Raw genomic sequence first — 19,056 nt, 5'->3', positions numbered from 1 at the left:
ATAGAAGGGGAGTGGGAGTTGCTGACTCAGCAACCATGGAAGCGTGATTGGGGTTAGGCTGAGAGCAGAGAGATTTAGAACTGGAGAAGCACAGTTTGCTGATGACTTTGCACATCAGGCTTCATAGAAAAGCACAAGAAAATTGCTTCAGACAGCAAACTGTCACCCCTCCTGATGACACAAAAGACAATATCAAAGCACTTCAATTCTCATTTGTTTAAACGAGACCAAAGGAAAGAATCAATTTGTCATAAGTATACATCTGTCTTTGTGCTTTGATTTTCAAAAAGGATGAAACAAAAATAGTAATTTATAACTTCTAAAAATAGATATTAAATAATTGTGTGCTTACAATAGCAAAATTAAAGAACATCTCTTGTTTAAATTATTGACCACAGCTGCTGTTGATCATACTGTACAAGCCAACTAGGAGAGCTCATGTGTGCTTATTTTGCTCAGCTGGCAAGTCCATTGTGCTCCAAGTCCATTAAATGCAATGAAACACCACAGAACAGAATACAGCTTTTCAAGAGTAATTAGGTGAAGTGTGTAATTCAGTGTTAAAATACTGTAAGACAACTGTTAGTCATTTGTAGATTAATTCCCCCAAAAAGTGTAACACTGAGGCTTTGTGATGCTATGTAAACATTGCTTTGATTTGTTTGAGCATCTCGACCAGCCCAACATAGCTATTGGATCAACCAATGGTGTGAGTTTGGTGCAGAACATCTGTTTGACGACCAATAAAAGACAGGAGGGTTATTTTTGTAATTACATTTGGTGACTAGTGGCACAGAAATTACACACTTCACTAAATATATTGAATAATATCTCTCCCTTGATCCCTTCAACTTTATCACTCTGTGCTTCTCTTTTTTTGTGGCTAAAGGATACCAGTGTTTTTGTGGGAACTGGACCCTCACACAGCTGACATCTGACACCATTAACACAGGCAGCTGGATCTGACGGTAACCCCTGACTGACCCATTTTGATTCCGACTAGGTACCAGAGCCAGAAATTCCCCACCTCAATCACAAAAGAGTCGTATTGACCCGCTCTCAGTGACTGATGCAATCCTCACGAGTCCTCATTTGACCCCCTTCCATCACCTTAAAACCTCAAATCTGCCCAATAGGGAGAATTACCATGCCGATTAATGCCACTTTGGACACAGAAACACAGCAAATGAGCTGCTATAATTGAAACGAGTCCTCTTCCCATCTGTTGGGGCTGTCTAACAGGCTGATGAATATCCATTCTATAGAGCCAAGCTTAAAATACAAAGTTTAGGAATGCACTCAGTAACAGCGAGTGTAGACATTGCTCATTGTTGCCTCAGAAAAGGGGTTTGTGAGTGTTTAACAAAGGGGTGAGTTTACAGAACTGATGGCTATACACTTGGTCAACATAAAACCAAATGGTGGCCATGGCTTTTTCTGTGTTATCAGGAGTTAAATCAAAAGCACAGACAATGACTTTTGTCAAATATGTGTAGAAACAGAAAGTCCTTTAGATCTGGCATGGTTAACAATAACATCTATTGGGTCTCATGTAAAGCAGTCTCATACCACCTTTGAGTACATTTTTAAGAACAATTTAGCCTTAAAAAGTCTGTAATCCATAAATAATAGACTTATATTAATATAATAATAGACTTAGTAGACATAGTGGTGCTACTACAATGACTAATATTGACTGATCACACATGACCAAAAAAACAAACAAAAAAAAAACACTCTTTTGTAATTGCTTCTTACCTGGTTCACTTTTATAAATAAATTTGTAGCCATCATATTCTCCTTTTGGTTCCTTCCATGAGACAAGCAGCTTGCCTGCACTCAGAACTTTAAATCGAAGTCTTCGTGGGGCTGGAACTGAAAGGGAAGAATGGAGTTTTATAACATTTGCAAATGTGCATTGTGAAATAGATTTATTTTTTATTTTTTGTACAGTAAAAATAATTTGATAAGGAAAGAATATATTTCAAGTCAAATTCTCACTCCTTGTTTACACTACCATTGTAATTTACAAGTTTTTGTACATTTCCAGGTGAAAATGTCAGGTGATTTAATATTTTTATAAGATTTTATTTTCTGTCCATCTGTTACATAAAATCAAAACAGGGACAGAGAGTTAAATCATTAATAATGGCAAAATAGTAATTGAGTAGAGAATGTGACTTTTAAAGCCCAGAAAGGATATGGTGGAGCTATTTACTTTCTACAACTCATCAATGTTCCTGTAGTCTACGGCCATAGACAACTGATTAGGAGTCATTTTACATACATTAATTAAATTCCAAAGACTCATCTGCAGAAATAAACTTAGCCATCTGACCCAGAATCAGTTGTAGGCAAAGTGTGTGTTAGCCCTATGAGAAATCACCACACCCAACCATCACACATCCCCATGAAAGGTAATGAAACATTGAATAATCAATGTTTTCCGTTTCTTATAGTCTATAATTTACATGCCAAAGTTCTACCCAGGGAAAGGAAGTCACTAAGCCACACAAAGTACAGTGTGCTTATAAAGACACCATGTTGGCACAAACAGAAAGAGAAACGTAAGAAGAAAATGTAAGGATACAACCCAAAAGGTCAATAATATTTGAAATAGGGTGTTTAGAAGACAGAGATAAGACACAAAAACTAATCTCGGCGCACCAACCTGAGGAAGGGAACACTGCTGGGTTTCCTGTGAGGTGTACATCTCCCTTCTCATGGACACCCACACCACGCTCCTGCACTCTTAATGTGGCCATTTGTTGGAGAGTAACTAACTAAAATGAGCTTTTCCAGTAGCTCGTAGCTACTTTTACCAATGGCAGTTTGCTACATTGTTATACAACTGCTTGAGTCAATGGAGTTAACGCAAACACTCTCATCCAAACTTTCTGGATTAAAGTCCAAATAATTGAAGTGAATCGGTTCGTTTGGAAAGTTTGGGTAAATGAATCATGCAAAATCTAAGATTTAATTATTTGTATTGTGGGAAATCCAATTCATTTTAGCGAATCGAAAATTCTGTACACAAAAAAAGTCATATATTTGTAAAACATGATCATTTTCCACCTTCATTCTGACCCTCTGTCAGAAACACTCGGTTTTGGTGCTGTTTCTCCTTTAAGACTTGACAGTAAACACCCAGTTATGACAGTTATGATTGGCACTCTGCTCTTGACTGACCTGCTCTCTTCTTGCCATCTCACTGCTCACCATTACTGGGCGGGCTATAGAAGTGATTAAAGGTAAATTAGGCTTTGATGTAGGGCTGCACGATTATAGCAAAAATAATAATTGACGATTATTGCCCTTGATATTGTAATCGCGATTATTAATGTTGAATAAAATATTAAATTACCGTGACGTCACAAAGTAAGCAAGTAGCAGATTTCAATGGTGGATATGAGCTGCGCTCCAGTTACTTAAGCATCTTTTAAGCATTAAATATTGTAATAATATTTGTTAATGTTAGGCCAAATAAAAATAATTGTAAATGGACATCTGTGCTATAGAATAAATACAATTATTGCTAAATTACTTATATTATTAGTCCACATACAGTAAATAATATGATATATTCAATATTCAGACTTATTAACAGCTGATTTACTTGACCAAGTTACTTACTGCATTCAGTAAGCCCTTTGGTGGTGAGACAGGGGACAATTCATCCTGTTAGATCTTCAATGGTGATCTTGTTCATGTAAGATCATCGTTAAATCATTTTTGGCCTCAGTGGTTGCACTTTGGAAATTAAAAATAGTAATTTGCGATCGGAGATTGTACGATTCGTGAAAATGTTAAATTTACTAATACCAGCTGCATGGCAAATGGGTCTTATTAGAGCAGACGCGATAATGATGGTGATTCCTGAAATATGCTATTCATGCCATATTCTTTATCTTGGCTACATCACCAAAATAAACTTAGAACAGTTAAGCTGAATTATTTTATTGCTATTTTGTACAAATCAAATTCACATTGGCCTACTTATTAACATAACAAAACAAAACTGTTATTTAATTTTTATAAATTGTACACAGAAATCGAGCAACGCGACAAACGCTCCCATTACAATGACTGAAGCTGTCACCCACTGCAGGTTTACACTGTTTGAGACCTGCATTTCGCGAGCTCAGTGACGCTCCGCACAAAGTTTTGCACTCTCGCGAATGCTCTCATTAAAAACGAAGCTGTCTGATCACTTATTTACACCGTGTCTATGCCATGATTAGGACGGAAGCATTTCAGTTTTGTCGTGTTGCTCATTTGCAGTTTATTTAACATCTACGTTCAAAGCAAACGGCGCAATATGCAATGAATCCAAAATAATTCCAAAGTGCTTTTCACTCTTGTTCTACAGCTTCTTTTGGAGTGTCAGGTGATGTTTCTTCAGTATTAATTTTCATGTGCCACTGCGAACAGAGGTGGAACATAAAGCAAGCATCTGGGCATTCAGACGGTTTAAAATTTTTACTGATAGGACGAATGACTAATTAAGCGGCTCTGGAAACCATTGATGCAACAGGAGCAGATTTAAATTGAACGCTGTAATCGTCAGTTTTCACGATTACATAATCGTGGCAGCAGTAATCGTAATCACGTTCAGTTTTTCCATTAATTGTGCAGCCCTACTTTGATGTGTTGTTTTGGAGGCAGTCAGATGCAAATGTCTCCCACAGTGTGACATCACAATGTAAAGGACGTAGAGAACGAGTCGTTTTGGCAGTTGGTTTCAACAAATGCTCTTTTTGCAGTGAGGAGAAAGTTTTGAGTTCTGAAACTTACAGTATGTTTTTATTGTACAATGAACTCTTATATGTCAAAAGATCATGGAAAATGTTATTACTCATTTCATGAGCCCTTTTAATGTCACACAAGACTGTTCTGAATCAGAAAAGTATTTATGTGACACAACCAATAAAGGTAATTTAAATATACACTCACTAAGCACATTATTAGGAACACTTGTACACCAGCTTATTCATCTGATTATCTAATCAGCCAATCGTGTGGACACAGTGCAATGCATACAATCATGCAGAAACAGGTCAGGAGCTTCAGTTAATGTTCACATCCACCATCAGAATGGGGAAAAATTTGATTTTTTGATTTTGACCATGGCATGATTGTTGGTGCCAGAAGGGTTGGTGTGAGTATTTCTGTAATTGCTGATCTCCCGGAATTTTCACACACAACTGTCTCTAGAGTTTACTCAGAATGGTGCCAAAAACAAAAAACATCCAGTGAGCGGCAGTTCTGCAGATGGAAACACCTTGTTGATGAGAGAGGTCAGCAGAGAATGGCCAGACTGGTTCGAGCTGACAAAGGCTACGGTAACTCAGATAACCACTCTGTACAATTGTAGTGAGCAGAATAGCATCTCAGAATGCACAACACGTCGAACTTTGGGCTACAACAACAGAAGACCATGTCTGGAACTTTATTAGGACCATAGTGTTCCTAATAAAGTGCTCAGTAGCCACGTTTCCACTATCGGGCAAAATGACCGCAGATCAATTTTGGTCTCGCGACTTGAGGTCCCAGGCTATTGACCCCAGCTGGCCAGTTGATAGCCCTGGCTCGCAATGGCCCGATAGTGGAAAAGTGGCTAATGGGTGTATAACACTATTTAAGATGATATTATAACTATATTTATAGTCCATATAAATACATTTATAAGGACTGAACAATGTAAATATAGTCTATTTTCAAGATCATATTAATTAATTCTGTCTATCAGTCTATCCAAAGTGATCTCATGAGAATTTGTATGTATTCTTATGTAAAGTTTGGTTCTAGAAAATGTACATTCTCTGAAGTTTGCATAAACACAGAAATTTTATTTAATTTTACGTATTAACACCTATAAAAAAGTACAAATGTTTATGTGTACTGTTTGAATCGATTAATATTGAATTCATTGAATTAATCAGTTAATTACATTTAATTTACAATCAAAGAGATTAGTTTAATTAATGCAGTTTACATTATACTTTGATATTTTAACGATTTCATTCAGTTCTGCCGCCCTATACAACATTTTAAAGGATTATATCACTTTAACCAAGACTACACATTCAAATGTTACAATGAATAAAAACTTTAAAAAATCATTTAATCATTTATAAAAGCATTTAATTGTATTTAATTATTTAATTTATTTAATTGTATTTAATTTGTTTGCCACGGGACACAAAATTAGTTTTCAGAATATGCCAAAAGACAAAATAAACCACAAAAAGCACCATAAAACAATAATAAAATTAATCCATAAATTTGTTAGTTATAATCCAAATCTTCAGACTGCTTTCTGTGAAGAACAGACACAAATTCAAGCCTTTTATTCAATGATCTCCATCTCCATTTGCTGTAACCGTCAACCTGTGTTGGTTGGTTTCATTTTCAAAATTCAAAAATGGCCGCCAAAAGAAGCATTACGACCAGCGGTTTTACGGCAGTGATGTCGCATTATGACAGCGATGTTACGTGTGCATCAGGAGAAGATTTACAGCGATTAATAATTTAAATTCCACTCTCTACCTCACACAAAGCTATTGTATGCCATCAGGGAGCACGTCGACCTTTGGACTACTTTTGTACTGAATTTTGCCATTTTTCTGAATAAATTATTGTGATCTGCCTGTTACGTGTTTTATATGCTTAATAAATGGTTATGGTTAGGTTTAGGAGTAAGTGTGGGATTAACGGCTGAAAAATATATATAAATTAATATATTGTAACAAAAATTATTGCTACTGTACATTAATCTACTTGTTACATGATTTTATATTGTTGAAATGTGGTTATGTTTAGAGGTTGTGGTAGGGTTAAAATATCTAAAATATAAATTAATAAAAATGTAAAAATATATTTATAATCGATTTGTGGATTAAAATATATTTGTAATAGATTCGTCAATATTTTACGTTTCTAAAGCTGTAAATACGTAAAACAAATTATGTTTTAGGTGCTTTCAAACGTCCATATTATATGTTTTAGTGTCTATTCAAACATACAAACATGTTATAAATATTAACGTACAAATAGCTATGTATGTTAATGAGATCAGGCTGGGTCTATCATGTCGATGTCTGTCTATCGTAACATGCTTTCAATCCCTCTTTTATTCAAACCCAGCAGTTATGATCCTCGGTCATTCTTGTAAGTGGGATGGAAGCACTGATCCAGCCATCCAGAGAATTTGGGGGAAAAAATCTCATTGGACTGTCTGCGTATGAAGTAACCACCTTGGTAGTATGAAAATAGAAGAAAAGAGTGTGGTTTAGCACCAGCTCAGTATCTGCACACCATGAAGGAGATTAATAATGGACATGGAATACAATTCGGAAAGTAAATGCCAGCTTGCTGGGGTGCTGAATGTCTGCTCATGAGCCATGAATAAAAAAGAAGAGCATAATACATTCAATCACATGAAAAAAAACAAAACTTCCTGAATAAAAAAATAAATAAAAAAACTGATATCTGGAAGCATGCTGAAAGAGTACCATGACTGTCAGCTTAAAAATTTGACAGTTTTACAGAATATTCCTTGGAAACCTGTCTTGGCTCACTCAAACCCCCCTTCCCAGGTATCTAAATCACCTGGCTTTTGGTGATTAAAGGTTCTGTGGCAAACAGACTCTAGTGGAGATTGAGGGGGAGGATGGGAACAACTGCTACGGTGGTTTCAGGGTGACAAGTGCTGACTTGTAACTTGAAACGAGAGACAGGAGGAGGTCCTGTATCTGTCTTCATATTAGAGACACGCACCCACAAATCCACGAGCCTTTGATGTGGTTATCTTTCATCCTTTCAGAGGCTCATACTTTAGCGTAGTTCTTACTCCAAAATCCACTGAGTCCTTTTATCATCGTTCTTCCAATTACTCACCTGTCAGAGGACTCTGCACCTGCTTTGTATGTTTATTTTTTTCACTAACACAAAAATTGCTTTTGATGGAATTAAAATGTTAATACCTGCTTTACTTTGGTGAAGTGAGCAGCCAGAAACACTCTGCACTTTACAATCATTTGTGGGTGCTTGACTTGATGTAAATTTCTACAGATCTGAGCGGGGTGGGAATTATGGAAGGGCCTAATGAAAATCTGGGTGACATTTCTACATGTCTCACCACACCCAAGGAGGTGTATCAGGACTTGTTAAATATATAATCCAGACAAATTGCTTAATAACAGTTCTCAGAGGAAAATTATACTGCTCAGATGTTGCTCTTTCATCACTTTGAAGAGTTTCTTCAAAGTGAAGAAGTTCTCAGTTGTGTCTTTTAGGTTTCAACTTAAAATTCCTTAGACAATTGTTGACATGCAGTAAGGGTGTAGAGCTATAAAATGTGGATAGAACTGCTTGGATAATTTGAGTATTTGAAATCTCTGACTTTTGATTGCATACTTTGGTCCCATGTGAGTACAATGTGAGACATTGTAGAAATCTCCTTTGTAACTCTAGTTGAAGAGAGACACATTACCGGGGCCTTTTTAGGAGAAATATCTGAGAAGCAGGAGACTGAATTAATAGTCTTAATTAGCTCTCAATATAATTTCATTGCTGTTTAGGAGAAAAAAATAGGTATTAACAAGATTAACACTCATTTGTGATTTTCATTTCCTATGGGTCCTTTTAACTTTATTGCCATACAATGCACCCACAGTTTGCGTGCATACACCCACAGTTAGCGCAAACACTCCCACCCATGGCCAGTTGTGCTTTCTGCTAGCACGAAAATTGCACTTAGAATTAGTGCTCTCACAAAAATTGGATGAGACATAGCGTTGCACTTTGCACGCTTATGGAAAAAAAAAGATTACTTTCAGAACTTTTGTTTAATTTTTATACAACTCACAAAATCACACACACACACACACACACACACAAAGTATTGTGTCAGGCTTCATAACCCACTCATGCTGTCTCTTCTGTACCGAAAAGAGCTTTTTATGACTGTCTTTGCTACCTATTCATTCTCAGTAGGGCGTTCACAGTATTTACACACATTTTCGCTTTCATGCATCATGTAGTCATAAGCATGAGGGAATGCACGTATCCTTTAAGTCTGTGTGTTGAGATAAGTAAACCTATTTGATTAGTTTTTTCCCTTTTTCTTTCCCTCTTAAATTTTTTGAAAATGCAGTTCTCCAGGAGACATAAATCCAGCCAAAGCTCTATGAGGGAGGAAAAGAACCTGCCAGGGATGCATAAATTTAAGCACTACATATGCCCATCACACAAGAGATGGTAAGAGGAAAAGAGTGAAGATAAAAAGAATGGAAATTGAGAGAGAGAGAGAGAGAGAGAGAGAGAGATACAGACAGAGACTAGTAATCAAGACTTTATCTTCTCAACATAACCTCCCACTCCTGATGATGATCCAGGCTCCACCTTTTCATTCCAGGGCCCTGGAGGAATGTTGAGCTCCTTCCAGAGAGAGCAACAAATTAAGCCTTTAAGCTGCCTTGAGGGATATTATCATTGTGGTCCCCTGTGAATGTTAGACTAAATGCTTTTCCACAACTCTATCCCTACTAAAACTCTAAAGACTCTCTGTCACTTTTTAAGCTTCTGACTGAGACTTAGAGAGGTATGACACTAAAATGACTCCTCATAGGAGATTAATGTGAAGGTGCGTGAAGGGTCAAATGTGTCTAATCAGTTATAGCATCAAGATAAATATTGTTCTATGATTATACAATAAAATCCCAAAAAGAACGATCAAGACAACATCGCATATATTAAAGATACTGTATACTTCACTCAAAAATGAACATTTCTTTCATCATTTACTAACATTTATGTCGTTCCAAACCTGTATGAATGTTTTTTCTCATGCAAAACACAAAAGGAGATGTTTTAATGAACACCCTGGTCCGTCTTTTCAATACAATGGCAGTTGATAGTGACTACATTTACATGGACACCAGAAAGCGTCTTATTGCGAGAAAGCAGCGTTACGGTTTACATGGACTGTATCAGCGGCATAATCTTTGCTCCTGTAATGCGGCTCAGTCTGTAAGCAGCTTTCTCCACACCAACATAACTTCCCTGCGATCCTTGTGTAAATAATAAACATGACATCTGAGGAAGGCTTCGCTATTTTATTCTCAGATATTTTACATTGATGTGTAAAAATGGGTACAGTTTTTAGTGTATGTGCTTTTCCCACTATACTCTGAGAAATTTGGCATTCTTTACACTTTGATGACCTTTTTGTTGGGATCTATCCTATGATGTTTGCTATCCGGTCTGTTCACGCACATGCACACTCCTCAAAAACCTGTTTGAACGCCTTTTATGTGTTTACATGGCCATATTAAGCCGCGTTCTTCAATAAAACATCTCCTTATATGTTCCATGGAAGAAAGAAAGTCATTCAGGTTTGGAACGACATTAAGAGTGTTAGTAAATTAGGGATGTGCAAAATTACCAATTTTCATAATTGACTAGTAAGTCGGTTGTTTTAACGACTAGTCGGTGTTAAGGATAATGTATAATTAGGCTTGTTTATGTTCAAGTGACCCCGATTACACGTGTTTCAGAGGGACGGACACTAAGTGCAGCACTTCAACATGGTAACGAACAGATATTCAACAATTAAATAGGCTAAATAACTACAGTATAACATCATATTGCACAAAACTATCAAAGTAAGAAAATTAAGAAATAAGAAAGGCTTTAGCACAAAATCGTTTTTGAGCATCCTGAATGCAGAATGACGTGCTTTAGCATAACCAGAGTGCTTCAGGGTGTTACTTGCCACGCATTCAAAAGTGCAGAACTGCAAGACAATATTGCGGGCAGACATCTAGTTAGCAAAATCAAGCAGGTGAAATCTTTTTTTACTGCAACTATTAACTTAAGCAGTGTCAGACAGAAGCAGCAAAAGACTTTAATCTCTCCACATTATCTCACAAATACTGGAATATTACTCACAGCAGAGCAGAGGATTTAACATCTGAAAGTGGTCTTCTTGAAATGCATTGTTGATTCAGCGCTTTACTGTAACAGCAGCACGTAGAAGGACTAAACCTAAAGCATTAAAGAGACTAAACTTCTTGCAGAGGGTTTTACCATGCTGAATGTTAATCACTGTTAAGTACAGCAAGTTATCATCATGCAAAACACTCTCCAAGAAGTTCCGTCTCTTAATTCATTTGAGGAATGCGTCTCCAATTAAAACCGCCACCACCATAAAAATATTATGTTAGTAGTCAAACCCACTAATCAACAAGTCAGTTGTTGAACAACTCGTCGATTAGTCGACCACCCTGGCACATCCCTAAAGTAAATTATGACAGAATTTTCATTTTTGGCTGAATCCCTTAAAGCAGTGGTTCTCAACATGTGGGTCTCGATGCATGATAATAAAATGCAACTCATCAGATAATTTTGCATAGTTAGGGTAGCAACATAAATTCTCAACTTTTTAAAGGGAGAAGAAAATGCTTTCCATTGTTGACGTCAAAGTCCACCCAGTATTTTGGTGCAAACTCATCTGTCACTTGAAGCTAGCCAAATTAGGCAGATGCCAAAGTGGACAGGTTGCATGACATGCCCTCACCCTCGAGAACAGTGTATAGATGAATTTAAATGTTTGATTTTAAGTACATTTATGTTTACTTTTGTGCAATAAACAATATTGGGACTACGCTGGGTCGCCATTTGATGCCCAATGTAAAATATGGTTCCTGAAGCAAAACCAGGATCCACACCCAAAACCAGAACCACACAACAGCCCAATGTACCAGAGTAAAATGCTAACTCTGAACCATCAAAGACACCAAAGCTCATTTGTTGAAGATAGCAATTACCTTCAGTTGAAACAGGGGTGAGAAACTGAATCAGAGCCAGAGAGATAAGTGGACACAACAGCTTTATCCTCGATCCCGACACCTGCATCCTTACAGCCATGTGAGTGATGCCTCCCCTTCACCTACACAGAGAGAAACAGAGAGTGGAGGAACTCACTGAAGCTGTGTGGCCTCAAGGGGATTTCAGGAACAGAGAGAGGGAGGGGGAAGGAGGGGCGCAAGACAGTGGGTCAAGAACAGTAAAGACTATGTTGAGTTTTGATGGACAGCCAGTAAAAGAAGTGCTTCCTGAGGACCATTGTTGTTGCTGAGAACAAGCAGGCCTCTACAGCTCCTGTCACTCATCCCGGATAAGAAGGCTGGAGATGTGTGTAGAGAGGAAGCCGCCCAGGCTTGTTCAAGAGGGCATTCCGACATTGGTCTAAATTAGGGTCAAGTCAGTTTTCTTTACACAGTCTTCATATACAGATGGGTTCCTCCTCTAAATAGTGATTACTTTTTTCCTTTCCTTTTCACAAATGTATGGCATGATGCATGTTCTGCAATTTCATGTGGAAATTTTAAAAAATCAATAAAACGTGCATATAACTGGTAAAGTTTCTTCATGCATGTTTTTTATTTATTTAACATTTGTGAACCGATAAAAACGCAGGCTATCAATGAACTTGATGCTTTGATTTTTGATTCAGTCCAGTATAAGCAGAAATCCACAGTGCTGTTGAATTCACATGCACGTCTGTCTTTACTCACCTGCCCTCCACCTAAAGTCCTGAAATAAACATCAAGCGATTACCTCTGCTCATTTCTATTCTCAACAGCACAGCACAGCTATATTTAAAAACAGGATACATAATGTATAGATTTTTTTCTGTTTCGGTGGCGTTTAAAACATGCTTAAGTTTTATTAAAGTTATGTGTCATTCTGTTCACCTTAATTGGGGGTATTTTTATGAGCGATAATATCGAAGAAAAGAATAATAACAATACGAATATATATAGTAATATATTAAACACTTCGACCCTTTTTGTGTAAAGGGTTATTTTTGACAGATCCAACAAAGGGTTTATCTAAGTTAATTCAAGTAAATGCTTAATTTTACTAATGCAAAAGTGGCAAAAAAATGTCCCGCATCGTTTCTAACCTTTTTCTTTCTTTATTAATTCTCTCATTGATTTCTCAAACGCAGATTAGATAATGAAATTAGGCACGAGCAGGACAGATCAAATTGAATGGCAATGTTACCTTTCAGACTATTCGCTTCAAAGAGATCCAATCAAATCCGCTTGATCTCAGTGTGATCCAAATTCCCGCGTCTTGTTATAGTCCGTGTCGCCTCAGACTTCACTTGCTTGTATCTGTTCGTAGCTTCAGTCCGACAGCTCCTCGTGCGCTCTGTGTAGGTGTTTTGTCTGTCGTTATTCGCCCATTCTTTGAGCTCTTCAGTCCTGCACCTCGTCACAATATTTAGTCTCGAGTCTGAGCGACCAATTGCAGCCACTGGACAGACGACAAGTGATCTCGCGACCATCAAGAGCTCTTCTCAAATTCTTGTTCCTGCCCACATGTTTTCGCCGCTGAGAAGACACTCAGAAGTAAGAAATGTTATGTTAAGGTAACCTAAAAAAAAAAGTTCTTAAAGGAATATTCCGGGTTCAATGCAAGTTAAGGTCAATCGACAGAATTTGTGGCATAATATTGATTGCCACAAAAATTCATTTCGACTCGTCCCTCTTTTTCTTTAAAAAAAAAATAAAATAATTGAGGTTATAGTGGAAGTCAATGGGGCCAATTTTTGGAGAGTTTAAAGGCAGAAATGTGAAGCTTATAATTTTATAAAAGCACTTACATTAATTCTTCTGTTAAAACTCATGTATTATTTGAGCTGTAAAGCTGTTTAAATCTTCATTTTTACAGTCATTTTAGGATTTTAGTGTTGACATTACATCGTCATGGCAACCAAGTTATAAAATTGGCTATAACTTTACACAGAAAAGGTAAGTAAGTGATTTTATCACATTAAAATCATGTTAACACACATATTGTTTACATCTTGTGGCTATACTTTTGAAATAGTGAGTATTTGAATGTTTACGGATTGGCCCCATTCACTTCCATTGTAAGTGCCTCACTGTAACACAGATTTTTGCTTTTTTTTTTTTCAAGAAAAGGAGGGGCAAGTCAAAATAACATTTTGTGGTAATCAGTATTATGCCACAAATGCTGTCGATTGAGCTTAACTTCTACTGAACCCGTAATATCCCTGTAATGTGGTTAAAAATGTAAATCAAATGTTGTTTTTTCAAGTCTGTAGTATTATTTAATATGACTAAATCAACCTGAATACATTTGGTTACACTAAGAAAAGTAAGTTTAAGAGTCACATGAGGTAGAAAGAGCTCTTTATTCTAACAACTACACATTTTCACTTTTTACAGTGAGGAAGAAGACTTCCATTCCAAACACCCTTTGGAAGAACTGTGAATTTTCATCCCTCCTGTAACACCTGTACCCTCTTATTTAAGTTCAGTTAAAGTTGAACAGGGTTTCAGAGGAACCAAAGCTATCTGAATGTACACAATAAGATCTGAAATGAGATGTGAAAGATATGTGAGATTGTGTTTGAGATGTGTTTCTTACTGTGTGCAGGTTGCTTGTTGGGCAAAAACCAGAGTGCAGTGTTATTTTGTGAAGCTTTCGGCACTAGACACCAGTAAGCTGACAGCTCTGTAGTGTAGGGAATCATGGCCGGGTCTAAGAAGGGGCTGCAGGAGAAATTGTCCCCCTAGATTTGCCTTGAACCCCCTGGTAACAATCGGTAACAATCAACGGATAATTTTTTTCTGATCATGAACGGGTAATTTTGAGTAATGAACTTCAGACTTCACAAACAAGAAGTTACTAAACGTAACAACAAAATCTAAAATAAAAACGGTGTAAATAAACTTGCAAACAGTGAAACCATGCAAGCTCATTAATTTTTGAAATTTCCAGCTTTGGAAAGTTTAGTAAAATAAAATAAAATTTAGCAAATAGCAAAAAAATATAACACTGTTTTCTACTTTAGGACTGATACATGATGACGCATTGTAAAAATAACAAACAATCCTAAATAATATTTACTTATAAGCTAGAGCATTCATTTTTACATGTTTGAATTGAGTACAAATGTAGAATTTACTTAATATTTTTAAGTTCACGCTTCAATTAACTTCAATTTAACTTCTAAATTCAATGTAGCAAGTACTTAATCCTTTCTGCTATATTTACTTAACAGAATTTTTTTTTCAGTGTTGTAAGGACAAGTAAGGAGTACTAAGGCTACATTCCATTCAACTCGGAAAGTCGGAATTTCCAACTTCCTACTAGGAAAAGTGCAATGGAACGCCCCTTGAAGTCGGACTTCCAACTTGAAAACTCGTGCATAAATCTTCAACTCTGATTTTGCCGAAATGCAGGTTTGTGACGTCACACAAACATGTCGGCACCCAGGGAGATGTACAAAGTTAGTGATAAACATTGACTTTTATTAAATAATATCGATCAGTGAGTCAGAGTTCCTACATTGCATGATATTAAAGCTTGCTTAACAAATGTTTGCTGAGACAGCTGTACAAAACATGGTAAATTATACTCTCTTTTGATAATCGTACACCTGTAATGCTAGCATTGCAGCATTGTTTGTCAACTGAGTTGCTAGGAGACATCTCTGGTGACAATCTAACAGTGCAAAGCTAATGGGAGATTTGCAGTTTTGTTTCCTTACACATCATCTTCTGAGCATCTTGACTGGAATGCCTCTACGGTTGGAGATCAGAGATATCAAGTAGGAATATCCCACATGCGACTTTAAATCGAACGCAGCATAAACACGTTTTTTTTTTTATTTCCCAGATTAATTTAAGCAGGTGCTAATTTCACACTTTGGTCACACTTGATATGTATTGGTGACAAAAAAAAACAAAAAAAAAAACATAAGCAAAACCAGACGTGTAACCACATTCCAGTAATCCAAATTCTAGCCTACGGCATGGTTGTGGAGATGTAACAATATTTGAATACTTAGATTGAATACTTTGAATTCCGATGAGATGGCAGATTTGCACTCTGAATGAATTTCTTCACTTGCATGACACATCTGATGAGTAAATGTGTTACAGAGTTGATCAAGCATTCATGAAACTTCCCACTGTGTTGACATCTTTAATGAGGATTGTGTGAATGTATACTCATTTCAGACAAGGCCTTTGCATTTGTTTCTACAGTTTTAAACACAAACACACATCCGTCAAAATAATAAGGACATTTTGATCTTGAAGGTACAAGAGAATCTCATAGACTCTTCAAAAACTTAATCTCTTCATACTTTACTGCAGATAAAAGGCTCATTGAAAACAGCCCAGCTTGCAGTGTAAATAGCATTTATCAACATCAATGTACAGTCAGTATGGGAAATGGAACGGTGACACCTGGATGCCGAGATGCAGTAGGCTGTAAGCTCTTTAAGTCTGAATGGCTTATTCCCAAATGACAAGGCCGACTGAATGAGGCATTGTGGGCTAATCAGTGGGTTCATTCAGCAGACTCCAAAGGAACCTTCTATTACTCAGCGACTTTTAATTAACCGTGGGATACTGCAAAAGAAGTAAAGAGCAGTTTACATAGACAAGCAAATGCAAGCATGCACATGAAGGCAGATCTCACACACTTACAGTGGCCCCAAAAAATATTGGGACACTTGAGTCACTCTGGAATGAGTCTGGATGTCATTACATCAGATACAAAAAATATCAAATCAAGTGGCGTCTGCAAACATAGGATTCTAGACCTTTTCTCTGATATTTTCTTTTCTGAGTGATTTTTTACTAATGGGGTCATGATCATTTTTTGTGGATGTATGAAGTCAGTTCCCATCAAGTTCACACAGGTGTCCTGTAGCGGAATAGCCAAAATTCATTAACTATAGGCACGTCTTACAAGCAGAAAGTGTCCAAATAGTGTCAAAATATATCAAATGTTTTATTATTTGAAACACATTTCACTTGAAAAGTGTTTTTGTTCTATATTTCTTTCAAATAAATGTGACTTGGTTAGATAATGTGTTATATAATGCAAAGACCACGGTACATTAACTAAATGACAATATCCACATACAATACTTGGAAAAAAGTCTATTTATGCACTTGGTGAAACAAAGTATCTTCCCATCCAGATGGTCTCACCTCTCCAATACAGAGCGAATATGTGTTTTAAGAACTCAGGTGCAAAAGAATGCTGAACGCAAACATTGTTAGGTTTTCTAGAGGTCACTGCCGTGGATCAGACTGATCCACTGGATTTTGATTTTTTAAATTTCAGCCTCTTTATCTTGAGTAACTGTTTTGATCCATACAGGAAATATGCATGGCTCAGTGTTTATTTAATACGGCCACCCCTTAAGACATAAATGATTATTTAAGGAGATAGTTTTGCATATTCATGTAAATCTGGTTGGTTGCCAGATTGGTGTGAGAGGTATGAAAGGGTGGATGAGTAATGCCCTTGTTAGATGTATTTTTAATATTTGGCTATCCTTTTATCTCACTGTGTTACTGCAATTCACCTGTGAGGTGGTTTCACAAAAGTTTCATCATTAACACAAAAGGTTAATGTTTTCCACTGAAGGTCTGTTAGGGTAATCAGTGTGCATAGCAGAACTGCTGGCCAGTGATATCTTGCAAAACCTTGCCAGGGCAATGTCCTGTGCTCATAAATGTGCAAGGGTTATGTGTCCTGTCATCTCCTGAGCTTTGAACCAAGGCTTCTATTTATTATTACAATCCCATTGCTAAACATACTGACCTGGAAGCATCTTTGCAAGATAATGCAACTTTTTGTAATGTTTCCTTACAGTGAAGCATTTGGTAACATTAAAAAGACATGATGAGAGAAATGTGCAATATATTGGAAACATTTTTGTCAGAAGTGAATCCATGTAACAGAGCCGTGGTGTGAGAGTGAGGATTATAAGTAGAGGGGCGGTAGGCATCTGATAAGATTCATCCATCAGCTGTCACTGAACTGTGTGGCCTACTGAACTAAACAAAATCATCCAGACTCCCTTTCCCTCCCACTTTTGAAAAACAGCACCAGAGCATTGCTTTAGGTGATAAACCTTTGTATTGTTCATTGTTGATTTGTTAAGGTCTGTTTTGCTTCACACATTGCATAAAAAATTAAAAATTTCTGTTGTTTTCCAGTAAAAATATCTTAACATCCTTCAAACAAAATACACTAGACTGAGATGCAAAATAGTGTGAGATAATAAGATTTTATGTTAGAGAATATATTGCATATTGAATGTACAGTTTTTCCTACAACATTGGCAAATTGTTTATATTGTTTTAAACATAAACCTCATTAAATTATGATTGATTTATGCTTAAAAAAACATGGACCAAAGGGATGAAAAAAAGCTAAACTTAATTCAAGATACTGTATATTATCTGAAAACAAGTCTTTATATATTGTGCAGTTTTGCTTCTCTTGTACTGTAAGTTCATCTTCTTTTAAGGATGTTTAGATCTTTTTATTGGAAAACAAGACAAACAATAATTTCTTTTCATTTCAAATTCATTTTCAATAATCAATATTTGCTGTCTGTTCTACTCACATCTTGTGAGTCTTGCAGTTCTTGTCTTGTCTGATTTGACTAAAATAAATGAAGAAAATGTATAAAAAATAAATAAAAACCTTCACAGCACAAAAGAGAAAAAAGAGAGTTCAGAAACACTTATTAAACCCAGGTAACAGGCACACTGGGGGAGGTTGAAAGAAGAGTTTGCCTGAGGTTAAAAGTCTGTTTGTCTGCTTTAACCTCATTTAGTGTGCAGGTGATTACCCAATATCCTCCTTTGCTTTAAAAGGCCACCTTCTATCAACACTCACATATCACTTTGTCTACTCCTACATCCAGCACACATTTTCCAAGCTATGCTCCTTTACGACAGAAAATTGGGGGAAATTAGTGCCATTATGTCTAGTACAACAACAACAAAAAAAGATTAATACACTGAAACAGACTAGCACATTAAAATAATCTAGAAAGACACATTGCCTCAGTAGGAAGCATTTAAGCAGGGAATTAAAAATGTGGAACATTTAACCTTGTGTTAACAAAGACAATTACACAAATGGCCATATGTTTAAAAATGGTCATCTTGTGATGTCTGCTGCAGTTCATTTTAC

The 19,056-nt window shown here is 36.6% G+C and overlaps 2 protein-coding genes across 4 annotated transcripts in view; both read right to left on the bottom strand.

Annotated features, from left to right (window-relative positions):
• The window catches only part of LOC127453571 (collagen alpha-1(XIV) chain-like), a 191,407-nt gene extending 176,327 nt beyond the window's left edge, over positions 1 to 15,080 (bottom strand). Inside the window, exons 1-4 of the mRNA XM_051720027.1 lie at positions 14,470 to 15,080; positions 13,075 to 13,417; positions 11,832 to 11,953; positions 1,759 to 1,875 (exon numbers count right to left, since the gene is read on the bottom strand). Of these exons, the coding sequence (XP_051575987.1) occupies positions 1,759 to 1,875; positions 11,832 to 11,931 (217 nt within the window). The 5' untranslated portion in view covers positions 11,932 to 11,953; positions 13,075 to 13,417; positions 14,470 to 15,080. The remainder of the gene's footprint in view (positions 1 to 1,758; positions 1,876 to 11,831; positions 11,954 to 13,074; positions 13,418 to 14,469) is intronic.
• A 1,340-nt stretch (positions 15,081 to 16,420) lies between these two features.
• The window catches only part of deptor (DEP domain containing MTOR-interacting protein), a 61,999-nt gene continuing 59,363 nt past the window's right edge, over positions 16,421 to 19,056 (bottom strand). The window contains exons 10-11 of one of the 3 annotated variants that reach the window (XM_051720037.1): positions 18,482 to 18,561; positions 16,421 to 16,463 (exon numbers count right to left, since the gene is read on the bottom strand). In XM_051720037.1, the coding sequence (XP_051575997.1) occupies positions 16,436 to 16,463; positions 18,482 to 18,561 (108 nt within the window). In that variant the 3' untranslated portion in view covers positions 16,421 to 16,435. The remainder of the gene's footprint in view (positions 16,464 to 18,481; positions 18,562 to 19,056) is intronic. The other 2 variants (XM_051720038.1, XM_051720039.1) reach the window with 2 other exon arrangements.

Source organism: Myxocyprinus asiaticus, chromosome 16, assembly GCF_019703515.2.
Source record: "Myxocyprinus asiaticus isolate MX2 ecotype Aquarium Trade chromosome 16, UBuf_Myxa_2, whole genome shotgun sequence".
In the NCBI taxonomy this organism is placed as follows: Eukaryota; Metazoa; Chordata; class Actinopteri; order Cypriniformes; family Catostomidae; genus Myxocyprinus; species Myxocyprinus asiaticus.
The sequence above is the reverse complement of the archived record's forward strand: the minus strand, read 5'-3'. Positions and strand labels throughout refer to the sequence as shown.